The following is a 19,185-nucleotide window of genomic DNA, read 5'->3' as shown; positions in this document are numbered from 1 at the left end:
TATTTAATTGGTGAAAAAAAAAATTAAACAATAAATTTAATTTCTTAGTACATAGATTGCCATGCTATGTTGTACGTGAATTAAAGATTTAGCAGTCCAGTGGTAAAGAGTTTTTAAAAAGAAAGATTTTAGTTCAATTACCATCCCATCAACTTCTTTAATAGTTCTTTCTAAAAACTTCTTTAATAGTTATTTATCAATTTAAAAACTCCACGAAATAAAGCATGAACCACCACGTAAGCATTATTATTATGGATAGAAATTTCCTCCAAACCGACATGGAAGAAATATCTTCAAACTTATGTAAAATAGTACAAAGTATCTATAAACATTTAAAAGGCACATTAAATTCTTAACCTCATTAATAGCAATTTACTAATTTAGACTAAATTTAATATACCTTTTAAATATTTATAAACACTTAATACTATTTTACATTGGTTGGATGACATGTCCTCCATACTGGTTCGGAGGAAATTTCTACCATATTATTATTGAGAAAAATATGCATCTTCTTGAACAATTATGCCGACAGCCGCAACAAGCTATGTATCTATCTGCCATCCATGAAAGGACATCATACAGGGGTGGGGAGCCAACAAACATCCGAAACCATAAGAAAACAATCTTCGTCTTATAAATAGAAAATAAGCTCTCTCTCCCTGCCAGCAGCAACGAAAAACAAAAAGTAACGTCCACCAGAGCCCATCAGTGATGAGCCTTCGCTTCAGCATTCTTATGTGACTTTGCCTTCGCCTGGTAACAAAGGAGGGGAAAAGATTAAATCAAAACTTTCCAAACAAAAAAATATATAATACTGTAAAGTAAGAACTAAAAAAAAATTAAAAAATCTCCCAATTTTTTTTCATTAGCTTCAATCACTGAATTTAAGCGTGCTTAGCAATAAAACCACAAGATAGCGGTGAACACGGAAAGGCACTATATATATATATATATGCTGCTGTTTTTAGGTAAAGAGCTTTGGCCCTAGGGCATTGCATTCTCTCCTGAAAAGGTAGCTCAATATACATTATTTGCATTCTGCGAACAAGGCATTATTAGAGGAAACGAAAGGTACATCCAAAAACGTATCATCAATGAACACACCATTTTGTTTGTCTCTCAACGTTTTCTTCCCTTTCCACTTTACAATCTGAATACCACATGCCATCCCCAATCTATACCCACTAGAATTACCTTCACACATGACAAAGGGTCAACACTGAAACTCGGGGTTTAATTTCAAGAGCAGTAAACATGTGAGCATGGTGGCTCAAGCTACCCTCACTTCCAAACCCAACCTTTACATTAGGGCAGAGGCAAATTGCTCTAGCCACTGCAAGAACATGGACCTCCTTTCTTGAATCACCAATTCCCCCATTACCTTCAATTTTTCTTCTCTAGTAATTGCTTCATCCTTGATTAGAGAGTATGTTGATGCCTTAAGCAAGTTATATCCTCTTTCACACCCACAACCCCACCCCCGCCCTAAACTGTGACCAACTACCATGAAACTTTGTTCAACATAAGTTTAAACTGTTACGAGCTCTAACAGTTACTTGGCCGATGGGTTGACTGTGTCAAAATGATTCTCTCTCTTTTCTTCTTCACCATTATTTGCTCCCTTTGATATGCACGAGCTTTTTTAACAGTAGCACATCTAATTGTTATCATTTACTTTCAGCTTCAAGCAAAAGTCCACCATATCAATATCTCACCTAAACCGTCCAATAAATAGATGATATTTAGAATGCGATGCATACTGAGTTTGCCATGGAAAAGTTGGACCTGATGACTAAACATAATGTATAGAAATGCATATATCTTGTTGATTGGGCTAAAGGAATAAGACTTCAAGCCTTTAAATTATCGGATTTTAAGTTCAATTAATGCTCATATTTTCTTGTGATGTTTTGAATACAAAGATGAAAGAGCAGTCAGAAATGAAGTGTTATTATACAATTAATTAACAAGCAAGGAAGCAAGAATACTTCAAAATCGCCGTATATGTGTCTGATACGTATTCATATCGGATAAACTAGGATACGTATGGAATATAACATCCGTAAATAACGAAATTATTTTTTTCTCGTCTGGCTTTGAAGTCTCTAGAAGAGCTTGATTTGCTTTTTAAGAGCTATAGATTGCACTATATCCACTCTTCAGAGCATCCTTTTCTAAGAATCTCTATTCTGATACCCATAGTAATTTGCTGGATTCAATTATCTTTCAGAGTTTACTTATCAAAAGTAATTTGCTATAAATTATTTTATGAAGGGGAAACAGCCTTGAGCAAGCATCAGCTCCTAACTGCATTACTCACTAGATTAAGAGTCATGCCTATTATGTACCACAACCAATCAGCTCACTTGACCAGGAATCCAGGATGTTAGATCAATTTTTTGAAAATCTAGAGTACAATACACAGGGATGCATTGATTAAGAAATATAGATATATAATATGCTAGTTTTTAAGGGTTAAAAGACAAATAACCAACAGCAAAAGGGCAAAAAATACATGTAAGTGATGAAACTAAAATTCGATGGAGAATTCAGAAAATATTAAACAGCATTCGATGGAGAAATTACCTTGAGAACTTTAAGCTTCACGCTTCCATATACCACACCTAAAGTGAAGGCTGATGCACGAGCCACCTACAAAAGAAACAAAGAAAAGAAAAAAATCACATTCTGAATCTTAGATTTTTTTGTTCTCTAAAATTCAACTGAACCTGAGAAACAACACCATAAACTTGCCAATACACTTTTAGCTTATTAATATATGAGAAATGCTATGGGTCAATATTTTTCCCATATTTTACCTATAGTATCTTACAAATCGACCATTAAATTTGTAAACTTATGTGAATTTCACATAAGTCAATGATGGATTGTACAAATCTAATAGTTGGTCTATTTAATTTGTAGAAAAATATAAGCCAAATATAAGAAACTTATTGACCCCTAACATTTCTTTACATATATATAAGGTTACTACTACTATATGGTAATTTCGCACATCTACTATCACATTTCATCAGAATAGTAATTATTCCGCATAAAATGCAACATGAAGAAAAATTGCTCTTGCATTAACTAAAATCCGCAATTTAATTTGTCCCATCAAAGCTCTAACTAGAATTTAAATTTTAATCGCAATTTGATGATAAGACCAAGCCAAAACAGAAGTGAAAGATTGAGAGCTGCAATAAGCCTTTCTATCATGTGGAAAATATACATTCAGGAGTGAGACTAATTGCTGATTTCCCTATCCACTTTCATTCGCTTTGCACTTTGCATCTCCGGCACACTAGTACCCCGCTGCTGGAATGATGCATCATGCTGATATGAACAATTGGCTCCATGCCGACATCCCCTTGAACTATTGAAGTATATGCAAGGCTTCATTATTTTGGGCCTCAGATCTCTTGATCTCTGGTTATTTACTAATTCCTGGTTTGCTCCTGACTGGTGACTCTGACGATTATTACCATATTGTGGAAGGGCCTCCTGTCTTTCTTCTCCATGCTGTTGAATCAAGCTCTTATAATAACTGATGTCCTTTGCTGGAGGAGCTCCAACAAGGGGTAGAGAGGAAACTGGAATGGCTGGGGGCAGAGGAAGTCGTGGATTCGGAGGTCCCACTCCAACCCCATTTGGCTGATGGAAGAAAGGACCAGCCAATAGGGTAGCTGATGGGGGTGTACTAGATAAAGTCCGGTCAATGTGAACAGGAGGTTGATCTGATGAAGACACTGGAGGTGACCTTGGCTTCGGTACATCCTGTGTGTTAGCAGCCGGTCCATAGTCTGTAACCAATTTCTCAATCATTTTTGGGTTGCTTAGAATTTTAATGAGCAATTCATGATCAATCAAGCTTCCATGCTCATTGCCCTTCACGATTGCATTAAAGGCGGCAGATGCCGATGCTGCAACATCAGGTTCTGCACCAACAACCATTCCACCAGTTGGCGCCTGGGCAGGAGGGTTTGAAATGGTAGGTAAACTACATTGGGATGGAGATGGAATTCCAGCAGCCAATGGTAGTGGCTGTTGGCTTAAGGAAACCGGAAATGGTGCCATGGAATCAGAAGATATATCTACTGCCACATCTTCATCTTCAATGGGAGTGAGGGGTATCAAAAAAGCTTGTTCATCGTTGTGACTCGTGTCTTCCGCATCCGCCAAAACACAGGGGCTGTACAGAGACAAGAATAACTGTTCAGTTCAAGAGTATAAGCCAAGAGAAAACTCTTTTCAAGGGAAGAGTAAGTATCATACTTTGGAGGAATGGCCGAGGGACGTGGATAAACAGCTTCAAGTACTCTCATCTCCCTCTGATTTTCAACCTCACTCTCTTTGCTTTCTTCCCCAGCAACCACTTGCCAAGTGAAATCCATCACAAACTATAGAAATTAAATATAACAAAAATAACATTAAGAAAGCAGAGCAAAGAGCCTACAGTGGAGCTTTCGTAATGGATATTCATGGGCACAATTCACTTTTAAAATACAAGGAAAATTGTCAAAATCAAAATTCTTAGAAGCATTATTTACCCGAGGAGGAGATCTCCATTTTACTAGAGGAATCTGAGACAACTTAATCTGCAAGTGGTTAGCTGGATGGGCCCCTTCGAAACCGGGAGGAAGATTATCATCAGACCCTGATCCAGTTGAATGCAATAGGAACGATGCCTTTGCTTGGAGGTGATCTTGAGAGCCCAACCCAACTAGTGAAGGTGATTCCTCTGACAGGAACAACCTGACCTGATTATCATTATGGATAGGATAATATGTTAACTGGGCGAGTATATAAAATGCTGGATACTCATTAAATTTCACAAATACTGTCAAGGAGCTAAATGCCAAAGCTTTGGCACACAGGGAAATGGTAGCGTAAAAATACTTCAATAAAGAAAATTAACAAGCACTTTCTCTCTGAATATATCTAGCTTAAAATTTAAAGTCAAATGAAAATATATAAGCCAAACAAAAAATGAAGGACTACCTAAAGGAAGAAAAAAGATTCCAAAGCAAGGCTAACAAAGCCAACTATGCATAAAATGACTTCACGTTATCAAGCTCATTTCAGTATCCATCTTATACATGTGTAACTCAGAAAGATTAAGATAATTCTGAGGACTAGTTCACATATCAATTCGAGTACATTTCAACTAAAAACCACATATGATGGGGCATCTGGCTATAAAAAAATGGATATAGCACCCCAATTTCCAACCAATTACCAGTTATGACCTTGTTTTGGACTATATCTTGAACATAGACCCACAAAATTGGCCCTGAGGAAGTTAAAAACAGAACAATAACTCCTCACAAACAAGACAAAGGTTCAGATGGGAACTATAACTGGGTGTGGCCATGTTTCTTAAGATAGTAACACATAATTCGAGACTGGTTAATTGGACATTTAAGGAATCAACTTGACTTTAAGCCCTCCTGGGAATTGCTGGCACCTTTCTACTCACAACCTCTAGATAATTGCTTCATAAAAAATCTATTGAATCTTTCATAGTTTCTAGAGGAGACATTTCACGTCATCTAATTTTCCTCAATGAAGTTTCACGGCCAAATATCCAATCTCCCTCCAACATGGTTCAGATTTTCCTTTTGCAGCCAAGCCAAACTAACTTCAAAATCCTCCACCCCTCAACAAAAGATAAAAGAAAGTGCATCTGACCATTTGGTCAATTCCACTGGGTAAACAAGGATACAAAATGTAGATGATCATTTAATCAATTCAAACGGGTAAACAAGGATGGTTGTTCTAACGACTCCTATACATGTTGAGACAGGACTCACTTAAAACTATGGTGACCATTAAATTTGAGGCCTTTTTTCAGCAACATTAGCGCTGCCACCAATACATTCGAAAGAATTTAGTCATTGACAAGCGTTCATCCTGTCACCAACTCGGGCATCTTTCAAATCACTTGATTTGATTCTGGCTCTGTTTAAAAATCCTCTGATTTGACCTTGCACCTTTCGATCCCCATGCCGGAATTACTATCATTGTAGACAACTACTTATATCAAGTCAAGATTAAAAATGTATCATGTGTCAGACACTCTGGAAAGGCAACATTCATCTAAATGGCTGGCCAACCAAGGACTTCAGTCACCTTTCAGTCTGGTTCTTTTGCATTCCCTAGCCGTGAGTCTGTAGAACTTATCATAGTGAATTGACCCTCCCATGTTGGAAGCGGCAGAAGTCTTGGGCTAACCCTCGTTTTCAAAAAGAAAGAAAAAGACAATTTTAGAAGGGAAAAATAAGAAAGCGCGGCTAAGTTGCACCAATCCTACTAACGCATCAGCATGGAGCCATTAAAACTTTTGTAGCAATAGAACTAAACAAATAACAGATCCACTGATTTCTTCAACCTTTAACGCACACACATGCTCATACACATACAAACATTCATATTCTATAAATCCCATATTACGAAGAATGTGCCTGTAGAAGTCGATAGATGAAACAGTTATGAAGACATCAATTCTACAAAAAGAGACTAAAAAAGCACTTATAGAAGTAAAATCTCATAATTGGACCATTAAATTAACCATCCGGGAACAAACCATGAGGTCACTCACAAAGGTATAAACCATTAGATGAAGGAGATGGCTCATAGCCCAAATGGCACGTAGAACCTCTAAATATCTAGAGATCAAGCAGTATCATACATTCTTCTAAACCTTTTCACGCTAACCCCTTTCTCAAAGGCTCCTGGTAACTGACAATGAAATATAGCTCATTCATAAATTGTTATGATACGTTTGGAAGAATCCAACACCTCTGACTTAAATATTTTTAGCTTTCATGTTTTTCTTGATCTTTTTTCTTCCAGTCAGGTGTATCTTGTGTACTTACTAGGTTACGCATTTTGAGCTTTTTTAATAATTTTACAATTACTCATCAAAAAAATTACCAAAAATAGAAAAGAAACTTGCATAGCAATTATTGTAATATGATATTTATTTCACTTATTATAGTCCCTTCTAATTCAAATTCTATGATAACTGATTGAGGTACCATTTCAATGTGGCACAGACTTCCCAACCTTCACAGACACAACTTACAAATGAACTCAGATGAATGTAAAAACCACCTTTCCATAGCAGTTTTTCGAAAGTCCTAATAATTGATCTTGGAAGAAATTATGCAATTTCATAAAGTTTATTCACCAGACACTCCAAATCACGCAACAAATGCCTTTCTTCCAAAACACTTGGGGCCAGTTTCACAATACGTCTTATGTCATTAGCCTCCATCAAAAGATATATTCATTGTAGAATATCAGGCTATAATAAAATGCTTTCACCACCTCATTCTACATTATTTTCTCCATTTTGCTAGTGTAGATCATTCAACTTTTTTTTTTTAAAAAAAAAAATAGAAACCCTTCAATCATCACTCTGCGTCACAAATGACCATATCATGGCATACATTCAACTCCTGTAGTTCTTTTTTTTTTTTTTTTTTTAGTTGATGGCTCTTCTAGTTCTCAAATTGATCCTCAAGGACCTTTTAACTTGGCATTTATTTATTATTTTATTTCACCTTATTTTCATCCAAAATAGCCACTTATCCCATTCAACATGCTCATTGCAGCTTTAAGATGTATGTTGAAATGTTGCATCACCTACCATCTAAACATATGTTTCTTAGAATTCATATAAAAGTGATAATTAACTTATTTTCATATGCCCTTCTTTGAGAGCTTGTAGAGGAGAAACCGCCACAATCTTCAGAAATGTATCTTGCAATAGTTTTACAGCATAAATGTTTACATTTTAAGGCATTTTCTATCTTGGTTTCACATATAAACAGGTTTTAGTTTACAAGTATCTGATAATTAATTAATATTAACTATTACTGCTAGGCTCTTAAATGATCCAGTACTATCCCTATGTTCCCAGGCTCTAAAACAAGGGGCTGGCCTTGAACCACGGTGCCCTATGTTGCTGAAAGGATTTAGCATTGAGTCTAAAATCTAGGATCTAGGATCTAGAATCCACGAAGATATCTCTCAGCAAAACCGTCATACAAAAAAATGAATCCCCAACTTTGTTTTTCCTTTTTCAGTTCTACTTCTCATACTGATGTATGATATCAAGTAATTTACTTAAAATACCACATAAATATGGAAATGAACGTAATTCATTTCCAGCATTTGGCGTGAAAATTATGTTTGCATGTCATTTCAAACAAATTTCTTGCCAGCTACTCCATGGTTTCTCAAAGTTTCCTTCATTTTGTCATTTTTGACATTTTAACGGTGCTTCTGCACTCACATGAATACTATGTATTATTAAGTTATCTAACACTCGCATTTAGCTGAAAAAATGTTGAATTTCCTCTTCAAATGCCAATGACATGTTATCAAGAATACTAGAAATATATCCTGCAGACCCAACAGCCACAGTGAACCAGATATATCAAAGAATCACAAACAAGTTCCTTTATATCAAACACTAAAGGGGTCAGATCAAAATACGCCAATAAAAATTACACAACATAGAGCTCAAACAGGGGAGTGTTGGATTATATCAATTTATTTCAATTACGTATTCTGAGCTTGGTCACTAAAATGCAAGTTTTACCTGACAAAGGTCTACATCTGAAGCCCAAGAAACCCTTTTCGTTTTGTGCAATCCCTGCATAATTTACGGAATCAAAAATCCCCCAAACTTCTTTTCCCGGCTTCTCTGTGTTACCGTACCTCGGATTCGGAAATGGGTAAAGTTGTGTTCCTTGGGATGATCTTTGTCATTACACCACCCAAAGTTTCAAGTCCTAGAGACAATGGCGTGACATTCAAGAGCACAATGTCACTAACTTCCCCTGCTAAAACACTAGCCTGGAAATAAAAGGAAGAATCAATGCCTTAAATATTAGTGTAAGTTCCAGTAGGTATTTACAGCAAGCAATATATATAAATGAAAAGGAAAAGGCAGAAGAACAAGGAAAAGGGACCCTGTGCCTTTCCCTACTCCTATAATCCCTTCTATCATCCTCATCCTCTTCATTATCCCTATCTCTACGCCTCTCATCTCTATCGTATCTATCCCTACGCCTATCTCTTCTATCTCCGTCTCTGTCTCTATCTCTATCTCTGTCTCTGCCCCTTCGTATATGCCTGTCTTCTCCTTCTTCTTCGCGTTCTTCTCTGTCTCCCCGCCGCTCGCGGGTCTCCAACTAGAGTTCCCTCTCGATCTCCTTAGCTCTATCCCTATTATCGGAGATCGCCAACGCCGCGTACTTGGCCTTCCTACCATCCGTAGCGCTCTCTTTCTTCGAATCCTTCTCCGACTAGGGATTCGGAGGGAGAATAGCGTGGATTATCGTCAGAAGCGTTTGGACGAAGTAATCGGGCATCTCAGCGCCGTTTTCCTTCAGCTTGGAGTCGAATTCGTCGACGGTCTCGCAGTTCCGCCCTAGGTCGGTGACGAACTCGGCGAGGATTTTGTCACCAAACCCTAGATGCGTTTCCAGTTCCGTGCAGACCTTGGATACGAGGGAGAGGAACTCGAGCTTCTTCAAACCTTCGTCTTTGGGAGCGGGAGCCATTGTTGGAAGATACAGAAGCAATAAATTCGAGGAAGCTATAGAGCGAGAGAGATAGATATATGTGTACCTGATTTCGGAATTGTTCTAGACTATCCCAATGCTCTGTGCCGGTGCCAAAACCATAATCAGGATGGGTTTCTCTCTTCACATTTGAATCGCACCCTTCAACCTAGACAGTCTAAATCCTTCCTCAAGAAGAAAAAGTCAAGGAGATCTCCCGTTAAAAAAACAGACGGTCCAGATTTTGTACTAGTAAAACGACGTTGTCTGAGTCCAAATCCCCCATTCACTATGATCTATGAAATCTTATGAACATAAATAAGACACGCGTCCCACTAATAAAAAAAAAATAAAAAAAATAATTTTTATAATTTTTAAAAAATAAGGGATGGTAACTATAGGAGGTGGTTGGTCACTCTCATTTTATTTAAGAGTTGAGCCATCTTCATTAATGACCAGCCAAAGGTGGCTGAACCACCCCAATAACCTATGAGTATGGCTTGGCTACTCTCATTGGGCTTGGAATAGTTTTGCCACCCCTAAGGATTAGCCTATTATATTATTTTTTTCATTTAGTCCTTTTAAGTGACTGAACCATCTCTAGGGGCCAAAGTCACCCTCCTTTTGCAAGTTGACCACTCCCCATGGCCAAGATGGAGTGATCTGCCCTCTTATTTTTTTATTAATTTGTTTTTTTTTTCTCTTAAATGGTATATATATATATATATATATATATATATATAGTGGGACATGTTGCCCTAGAATTTCTGAAATCCTAGCCATGAAAGGGTCGGTGCAGAAGACTCAAGTCAAGATGATGAACCACCTTTATTAATATACCTTACTCCCATTGAAGATGAAGATTTGGCAGTAGATAATATCATCTGATTCCATGGCACCATTTCCAGTATTTAATGTTTGAAATTCACACATCAGTATTTAATTGGTGAAAAAAAATTAAAACAATAAATTTAATTTCTTAGTACATAGATTGTCATGCTATGTTGTGAGTGAATTAAAGATGCATCAGTCCAGTGGTAAAGAGTTTTTAAAAAGAAAGATTTTAGTTCAATTACCATCCTATTAACTTCTTTAATAGTTATTTATCAATTATCAATTTAAAAACTCAATGAAATAAAGCATGAACCACCACGTAAGCATTATTATTATTGAGAAAAATATGCATCTTCTTGAACAATTATGCCGACAGCCGCAATAAGCTATCTATCTATCTGCCATGCATGAAAGGACATCATACAGGGGTGGGGAGCCAACAAACATCCGAAACCATAAGAAAACAATCTTCGTCTTATAAAAAGAAAATAAGCTCTCTCTCCCTGCCAGCAGCAACGAAAAACAAAAAGTAACTTCCACCAGAGCCCATCAGTGATGAGCCTTCGCTTCAGCATTCTTATGTGACTTTGCCTTCGCCTGGTAACAAAGGAGGGGAAACGATTAAATCAAAAATTTCCAAAATAAAAAATATATATAATACTGTAAAGTAAGAAATAAAAAATAAAAAATAAAAATCTCCCAATTTTTTTTTCATTAGCTTCAACCACTGAATTTAAGAGTGCTTAGCAATAAAACCACAGGATAGCGGTGAACACGGAAAGGCACTATATATATGCTGCTGTTTTTAGGTAAAGAGCTTTGGCCCTAGGACATTGTATTCTCTCCTGAAAAGATGGCTCAATATGTGCATTATTTGCATTCTGTGAACAAGGCATTATTAGAGGAAGAGAAAGGTAAATCCAAAAACGTATCATCAATGAACAGACCATTTTGTTTGTCTCTCAACGTTTTCTTCCCTTTCCACTTTACAACCTGAATACCACATGCCATCCCCAATCTCTACCCACTAGAATTACCTTCACATGACAATGGATTTACACTGAAACTCGGGGTTTAATTTCAAGAGCAATAAACATGTGAGCATGGTGACTCAAGCTACCCTGACTTCCAAACCCAGCCTTCAACATTAGGGCAGAGGCCAATTGCTCTAGCCACTGCAAGAACATGGACCTCCTTTCTTGAATCACCAATTCCCCATTACCTTCAATTTTTCTTCTCTAGTAATTGCTTCATCTTTGATTAGAGAGTATGTTGATGCTCATTATCGGAGGCATACTTGATTTTCAGAAAGATCCTTAATTGGACTGCATGCAATGTGTTAAGTGTGGTATGTTTTCAGACACAGATGATGTTTGAACAAAAATTTACAATGCTGAAGGGGAAGACTGCGTTGATTGGAGGTTGAAGTGTTTGGTTGAGTGGGAATTAACTCTGAATATTACAAGACTAAACTAGCCCTGCATCTTATCCCCTTCTTTCTCAATGTTCTCAGAATTTTCGAGCTTCCTTATCAAAACCCCAGATATATGTAGCATTATATCACAAATTCATCAAAAACTTTCAACTAACCTTGCCCTAAGCAAGTTATATCCTTCTTCAACATAAGTTTAAACTGTTACTAGCTCTAACAGGTCACACCTTATGCACAGAAACTACCAATTATATGCATCTCCTTAAATATCAAGCTGAATCCATATTTCATACTTATTGAGACAATTACTTGGCCGATGAGTTGACTGTGTCAAAATGATTCTCTCTCTTTTCTTCTTCACCATTATTTGCTCTCTTTGATATGCACGAGCTTTTTTATAGTAGCACATCGAATTGTTATCATTTACTTTCAGCTTCAAGCAAAATTGCACCATATCTATATCACCTAAACCCTCAAATAAATAGATGATATTTAGAATGCAATGCATATTGAGTTTGCCATGGAAAAGTTGGATCTGATGACTAAACATAATGTATAGAAATGCATATATCTTGTTGATTGGGCTAAAGGAATAAGACTTCAAGCCTTTGAATTATCGGATTTTAAGTCCAATTCATGCTCATATTTTCTTGTGATGTTTTGGGTTTGTAGCCCCATATAAAGAGCAGTAAGAAATGAAATGTTATTATACAATTAATTAACAAGCTAGGAAGCAGGAATACTTCAAAATGGCTGTTGTATATGTATCTGATATGTATTCATATCAGATAAACTAGTATACATATAGAATATAATATCCGTAAATAACGAAATTATTTTTTTCTCGTCTGGCTTTGAAGTCTCTAGAAGAGTTTGATTTGCTTTTTAAGAGCTATAGATTGTACTATCTTCACTCTTCAGAGCATCCTTTTCTAAGAATCTCTATATTTGATACCCATAGTAATTTGCTGGATTCAATTATCTTTCAGAGTTTACTTATCAAAAGTAATTTGCTATAAATTATTTTATGAAGGGGAAACAGCCTTGAGCAAGCATCAGCTCCTAACTGCATTACTCACTAGATTAAGAGTCATGTCTATTATGTACCACAACCAATCAGCTCACTTGAGCAGGATGTTAGATCAATTGTTTGAAAATCTAGAGTACAATACACAGGGATGCATTGATTAAGAAATATACCAATAACGTTTTAGATATATAATATGCTAGTTTTTAGGGGTTAAAAGAAAAATAACCAACAGCAAAAGGGCACAAAATACTTACTAAAATTCGATGGAGAATTCAGAAAGTAGTAAACAGCATTCGATGGAGAAATTACCTTGAGAATCTTAAGCTTCACGCTTCCATATACCACACCTAAAGTGAATGCTGATGCACGAGCCACCTACAAAAGAAAAAAGAACAAAATCACATTCTGAATCTTAGATTTTTCTGTTCTCTAAAATTCAACTGAACCTGACACATAACACCTTAAAATTGCAATACTTTTTCTCAGCATCCAAACAGGAAGGATAAGAGATTTTAAGGAAAGAGATTTTGATAAAGACTGAAAAAGGAAGTGAAGAAGAAGTACCAGGGCGAGAGTGCTCGTTCCAGAATACGGTCCTGGAGGTGGCGCCATCGGATCTCGGACCAGAAATGGCTCAACTTGCAGAGTGCCGGTGCTAAAACCCTAATCAGATCGGAAGGTCCCAATTTGCGGATGCGTCTTCTCTCTTGAGCTTCCTATTCCTATGTGAAGCGAAGCTCGTTTGGGTAGGGTCGGGTAAGCATGTGGATCCGGATCTCACAGGCTTAGTTAGTAACGTTGGGCCGGACCTTTTGAGCCAACCCAGAAACCCAAGTGGAAGAGTATAAGCCCAACCGCGAGGTCTCTTTTGTCGAAAACGGTGCGTATCAGTAAGCGTGTAAAATAGAAGAGTTACTCTCCTGGGACCAGGACCATGGTTGTTACTTCGACGACGTCGTTTACGAGAGTTCCATCATCATCTTCTTTTTTTTGTCCTTTTTTGGAGAACATTCCATCATCTTCTTGAGAAACAAACGGTGGCGGTCATAAAAGAAAAGAAAACTCGCGAGAAAAAACTCGAAAATTGCAGCGAGAATGGGAGCGTCGAGTTCGACGGATCAGAAGGTTACGACGGAACAACGAGAGGCCGAATCCCTAGCGGCCTCCACGGGAGCTCTTCCTATGCTACAGAAATCTTTCTCCAGACTCGCCGATCCTCAAACAAATGCAGTTCCCATCAGAACCCTACAGGTATTCAATAACTATAGGACATCCGAGTTTCAATTTTATATACTCAGAGACCCGGATTCTTGAATTCAATTCCTATTCTATGCCTCAATTTTCATTCTTATGCGATAATTCTCGCCAAGAAAGCCGAATTAGTATGTGTTACACTCTCGGTTTAGCTGAAAGTTTCAAATTCTTAGTTTTCTTTGTCAATCTGTGTATATATTTTCAGATTTTTCACTCTAATAGATAACTTTAATGGTTTGTAGCAATGCTTCTGCTTAACTTATGAAAACCCAGTCTGTGAAGCACCAGAGATGCCCAATTCCTTCCCTGCGTTGTTGGATAATCTGGGCTCGTCGATCGTTGACCTATTGTTCGTGCCCGAGGAAGGGGGAGTCAGTTGGATTGAGTTTGTGAGAGGGTATAATAAGTGCTGTGGAAGAATGTCAGCGACAATGTCGCTTAATACACTGCTCAGAGTGTATGCTGCGACAGTGGCAAAAGCGGGTCTTCCTTTGAAACTGGAGTTTGAGTCTGATGATGCTGATTGTAAGATAAACGGACCACTCTTGGCCAACGACGTGCTTATGTTTCTTTGGCTGTGTTGGACTATGTCGTGGAATGTTAGAATGTTGAGAATTTCCAAGGCAAAAGCAAATTTATGTCTGCCGGAGATTAGTCATCTGGTATTATCAGCCGTTACCTCGTGTGCTGAAGTTAACAGTGGCTTGAATGTGTGGCATTGTGATGTCTTAGGCTTGGAAGTTCAACTTCCCGTGGGAAAGTTTCTGACATGGGCCTTTAAAACAGTGCCGAGCCTCCCAGATTGCTTTACACAATTTGTTCATGCAAGACTACAGCACTCTCTCAATCCAGAGGTAGTAAATTTCTTTCTTCGAGTTTGAAAATCAGTAACCTTCACCCATCTCATCCAAATTTCAATGTCATCACGTTGGCTTGCATATATCTGCAGTAGAATTGTGTATATTGATTTGCTCACTATGCATATATATCAGCAATATGCATCTTTTGTGATCAATCTGCAATTGCATTGCTTATATGATGATTTGCTCACTCTTAAGCTTACTGAAGATCTTATTAGTTTCTCTAAACTGCAAGCACCATCAATATTTTGAGTTTGTTTTATACTTTAGACACTTGCTACAAGCACTATGCTTTTACATACAACACCATATTGTGACTGTCACTTTCTTTTTATGGTAATTCCATATTTTAATTTTTCCTCTTCAACCTTCTTAAATACTTGACAAATAATTCAATTGGTAATAAGATGTCAATACTTTTTTGGTTTTTGATGTGTGAGTGTTTGCTCCAAAGGAAGGAGGATGAATAGATTCGAACCAATGACCTCCATTTCATGAGGCATGGTCCGTAGCGATATATGCTACCCCTTGGGGTTGTGAGATGTCAATACAACCAAGTTGTTTATGCCAATTGCCACTGTCATACTTTTAACCCAAATTATATCTGATGAGCTTCCACAGTATGATGATTATAGAAGGAAAAAAAAATCATTTCATTTGGTTGGAGGGGGTCCTTGGACCAATGGTTTTTCTTAATCTATTTCAGGATGAATGTGCTTCTTCAAGTTCATCAGTAGGAGACATTTCCTCAACTAAGGCATGCCATTCTAAACTTTTAACCCGTGGAAGGGCATGGGCAATTTCCCTCACACTGAGAAGTACTATGAGTGAAGAGATCTCACGAGTATGCTTTGCAAGCGACGACGATGCATCAGATGCTAACCTTCTTTATCAGTTTGTTATCTTACCGGATAATCTTGTCTTGCCTGAGCTGTTGCCTATTGCATGTTGTGCTGGTTGACATTGTTGATGGGCTACATAATTCCTTGTGTGAATTAGTGTTCCATATGAGAAATTAAATTGCACTGGAGATTTTTGTTGATTGGTTCCTGAGGTGTTACTTATACTGTCTTGCTTGTCCAGACTGTCAAAGAAGCAAACGTCTATCCAACTGAAATTGGAATTGATAGATACATTTTTTTTCCCCAGCCATAGGACTTCAGATTTTGATTTTCTGTTTATTCTAGGAGCATGCAACTGGAAACAACAAACAACCACCTGCTACTCAACAGATTTCATGATTAACCTTAGAACCTGAGTTTCTTTAGCTCCTGCTAAAATTCTGTTATTATTGCTCGTGGTGCTTATTGCCATATTATACTCTAATTCCACATTTTCTGGTTATAACTTTCATGGAAAATTGTTTATTCTATTATAGCATCCGTTATATGGCTTTTGTGTAGGTATGTTAAACAGCTCGTCCTTCACACTTCTTTAGATGCAAATGCATATTTAGAATTGTTTAATCTTATTGTTTTCTTTCTTAAACTTAATCTTATTATTTTCTTTCCTAAACAATTCATTCAAATGAGAGTTAAAATTGTTAAGTTGACTAGGATATCATCTTTTATTATTTTGTTAGATGCAAATGCAATGTAGAATTGCTTCTTTAGCATTTATTGGCTACTACTTTGCAGGTCATCTCTTCACGGGAGAGGCTTGAACAGATTCTGGTCTAATATTCAAGGATACAGGGGTCCATTGCTAATGTTGGTTTCTGCAAGTACAGGAGATGCTCATGAGGGTAGTACCAATGTTAGGAAATGGATCATAGGTTCAGTCATGCAGAATGGTTTTGAAAATAGGGATCTGTTCTACGGAAGCTCAGGAAGCCTATATGCTATAAGTCCAGTCTTCCATGTGTTTTCATCTACCGGTATGTAACATAGAGTGAGGGGGAAAGGGGAATCATTTTCTCTCTCATTTTCTGCGTGCAAAATTTCTTGTGTCTAATTACGTCTGTAATGATTGACAGGGAAGGAAAAGAACTTTGTATACAGTCACTTGCATCCTACTGGTAAAATATATGAGCCACATAAAAAGCCTGTGGGAATTGCTTTTGGAGGAACCATGGGAAATGAGAGAATCTTTGTTGATGAAGATTTTTCTAGAGTTACCATTCGCCATCATGCCATTGACAAAACTTACCAACCAGGTTCCCTCTTCCCAGATCAGGTATAGTTGCAATGTTGCAATGACTTGTTGCCCTAGCTTGAGAGTTTTGAAACCAATATTGCAGTAGAGTCGAATATTGGTACTTAGTTATTGCAGATAATTACACTGAATCTTAAAGTGCTATTTTTTCAACCTTTTCTTTCATGAAAGATCAAAATGAAGATTTTTAGTTTGTCTTTCATACTCTATTTACATTATGTTACCACTATGTCTGATCTATCTACCATTTGTGTTCCTTTATTTCTATCTGTAGTTATGTGTTTACAAGAAATTTGACTACTTCTCCGTGCTGTTGTGATTAGTTTCAATATCTGATTTGATATTTTCCTCTGTGGACCGATATGATAAAACTACCATATCCTATCAGGCACAGTAGAGAGGTTAAATAGGAATGTACTAAAGAAAGCTATGTGATCTACGTGTTGGCACAAGCCACTTAACCGCTTGAAAAGCTTCACTCTGCAAGTTTAAATGTGGATTGGTGTATTTCAGGGATTCCTACCTGTTGAAGCGTTGATTTCAGAAGTGGAAGTTTGGGGACTCGGTGGGAGAGGGTCCAAGGAATTGCAAAATTCATATAAGAAGAGAGAAGAGCTTTTCACTGAGCAAAGACGAAAGGTAACCTATCTAGATTGAATTTTGCATTTGATGAAAGTTGAATGTAAATGGCATTGATATTATGTTTGTTTGCTCGTCGTGCAGGTTGACTTGAAAACATTTGCAAGTTGGGATGATTCGCCTGAGAAGATGATGATGGACATGGTCTCTGATCCTAATGCAGTTCGACGGGAAGATCGCTAAATTAGACTTTCAGGTTTAGGCCCGAATGCCTTATTTTACTTTGGCTGCTTAGGGTGCTATCAATATTTAGAGGAGGTCAATTGGGCAAATGATTTTCTCAAGTCTCGTACTGTTGCTCAGAAGCTGCCAGAAAGAAAACTTGAAGGGTGAAACTAACCTACTGCTGCAATTGCATTGTATTGTGCTAGAACAATAGGTTTTTCGTCTGTTAAATATCGGCAGAATAATCTTGATCCCCCATAAATCTCACACCCAGTCCTGATTTCTTACAGAAAAAGCTGTCCCATTAAATTTAGGTTAAAGAGAAAGCTAGCTCCATGGTGCGAACAATAATAGCGAAGAAATGGCTTATTGTATAACATTTGTTTCAAACACTTGTTCAAGGACACCGACCCACCATCAAGAGCAACCAACCAACGAGCGAAAGAGAAACAAATAACAAATCGACCGTCCCATTACAACGTTTATACTGCTGGTGTACAATGTACTAGATTTTTGTTCCTTTTTGATAGAGTTTTGAACTTATCAGAAAATAGAAGGGGGAGAAAGGCATAGTTCCTTTCAACACAAAGGAAATAGATATAAATTCCTTGCATGATTGATGATATTGGGAAATAGAAAAGGCATTTACCAATTCTCTTCCCGCAAGCACATAATGAAAAGTGATATGGTACGTTTGAGATTCATTGGATTTGCATATAATTTCAAAAAATGGTCTTTTTGAGCTTTGGGGGTAAATGAATAAGTGACATTGCAAAAAAATTGAAGTTTAATAAGCCAAATTGAGAGTTTTTCAACTTTAATAAGGTAATTGTAAAAGTGATGAAAGTTTAGAAATGTTAAGTAAAGTTGAGAGTTTTCCTTGTTATTTATCTACTATAGTTATTTGTTCACTTTTTACTTGCCCCATTATGCATGCCAAAACTCTTTCATTGGATGACCATTAAAGGATGAATCAAAGAAGTAAAAAGATTTATAAACATCCACAAAAATCATGCAGAAAGGATTCAATTAAATCGACCCGATACACCCAATGCCTCCATGGTTTAAGTAGAACAAACATGCTATCAGTACAAAACAAGGCATAGTTCAAAATCCTGTCTCACGTGCGCCATTTTGTTATCAAAAATGAAATGCTCAATTACAGTTTAGCAAATCTGACAATCCTCCATAATGATCCCAAGCAACATGTAGATCAGACAAGATACAGTTACT

The 19,185-nt window shown here is 37.2% G+C and overlaps 2 protein-coding genes across 3 annotated transcripts; one reads left to right on the top strand and one right to left on the bottom strand.

Annotated features, from left to right (window-relative positions):
* Nucleotides 1-730: 730 nt before the first annotated feature.
* LOC132190268 (zinc finger CCCH domain-containing protein 6) lies at nt 731-9,782 on the bottom strand. 2 transcript variants are annotated; one of them, XM_059605205.1, is made up of 7 exons: nt 9,652-9,782; nt 8,618-8,874; nt 4,557-4,766; nt 4,282-4,406; nt 3,239-4,198; nt 2,590-2,655; nt 731-756 (listed from the first exon to the last, which is right to left on the bottom strand). In XM_059605205.1, exons 2-5 carry the CDS (start codon nt 8,675-8,677, stop codon nt 3,253-3,255), a joined length of 1,341 nt encoding a protein of 446 aa, XP_059461188.1. In that variant the 5' UTR covers nt 8,678-8,874; nt 9,652-9,782; the 3' UTR covers nt 731-756; nt 2,590-2,655; nt 3,239-3,252. The 2 variants fall into 2 exon arrangements, with proteins under 2 accessions (XP_059461188.1, XP_059461189.1); XM_059605206.1 differs by having other exon boundaries at nt 8,618-9,782.
* Nucleotides 9,783-13,909: 4,127 nt separating this feature from the next.
* LOC132190267 (uncharacterized) lies at nt 13,910-18,333 on the top strand. The gene is made up of 7 exons (XM_059605204.1): nt 13,910-14,131; nt 14,377-14,988; nt 15,701-15,888; nt 16,632-16,870; nt 16,970-17,169; nt 17,662-17,787; nt 17,872-18,333. The coding sequence occupies exons 1-7, from the start codon at nt 13,976-13,978 to the stop codon at nt 17,968-17,970; spliced, it is 1,620 nt and encodes a 539-aa protein (XP_059461187.1). The 5' UTR covers nt 13,910-13,975; the 3' UTR covers nt 17,971-18,333.
* Nucleotides 18,334-19,185: the final 852 nt, after the last annotated feature.

This window comes from Corylus avellana, chromosome ca8 (assembly GCF_901000735.1).
Source record: "Corylus avellana chromosome ca8, CavTom2PMs-1.0".
Lineage (NCBI taxonomy): Eukaryota > Viridiplantae > Streptophyta > Magnoliopsida > Fagales > Betulaceae > Corylus > Corylus avellana.
This window is presented reverse-complemented; position numbering and strand designations above follow the sequence as displayed.

What these genes read in the sequence shown, in the direction of transcription:
- LOC132190268 (XM_059605206.1), bottom strand. Translation starts at nt 8,677, where the DNA reads ATGCAGGGATTGCACAAAACGAAAAGGGTTTCTTGGGCTTCAGATGTA. An exon ending in CAGATGTAGACCTTTGTCAG is followed by an intron (nt 4,767 to 8,617) that starts GTAAAACTTGCA and finishes AATGATAATCAG; the next exon opens with GTCAGGTTGTTCCTGTCAGA. An exon ending in CCCTCGGCCATTCCTCCAAA is followed by an intron (nt 4,199 to 4,281) that starts GTATGATACTTA and finishes GTCTCTGTACAG; the next exon opens with CCCCTGTGTTTTGGCGGATG.
- LOC132190267 (XM_059605204.1), top strand. Translation starts at nt 13,976, where the DNA reads ATGGGAGCGTCGAGTTCGACGGATCAGAAGGTTACGACGGAACAACGA. An exon ending in AGCACTCTCTCAATCCAGAG is followed by an intron (nt 14,989 to 15,700) that starts GTAGTAAATTTC and finishes AATCTATTTCAG; the next exon opens with GATGAATGTGCTTCTTCAAG. An exon ending in CCATGTGTTTTCATCTACCG is followed by an intron (nt 16,871 to 16,969) that starts GTATGTAACATA and finishes AATGATTGACAG; the next exon opens with GGAAGGAAAAGAACTTTGTA.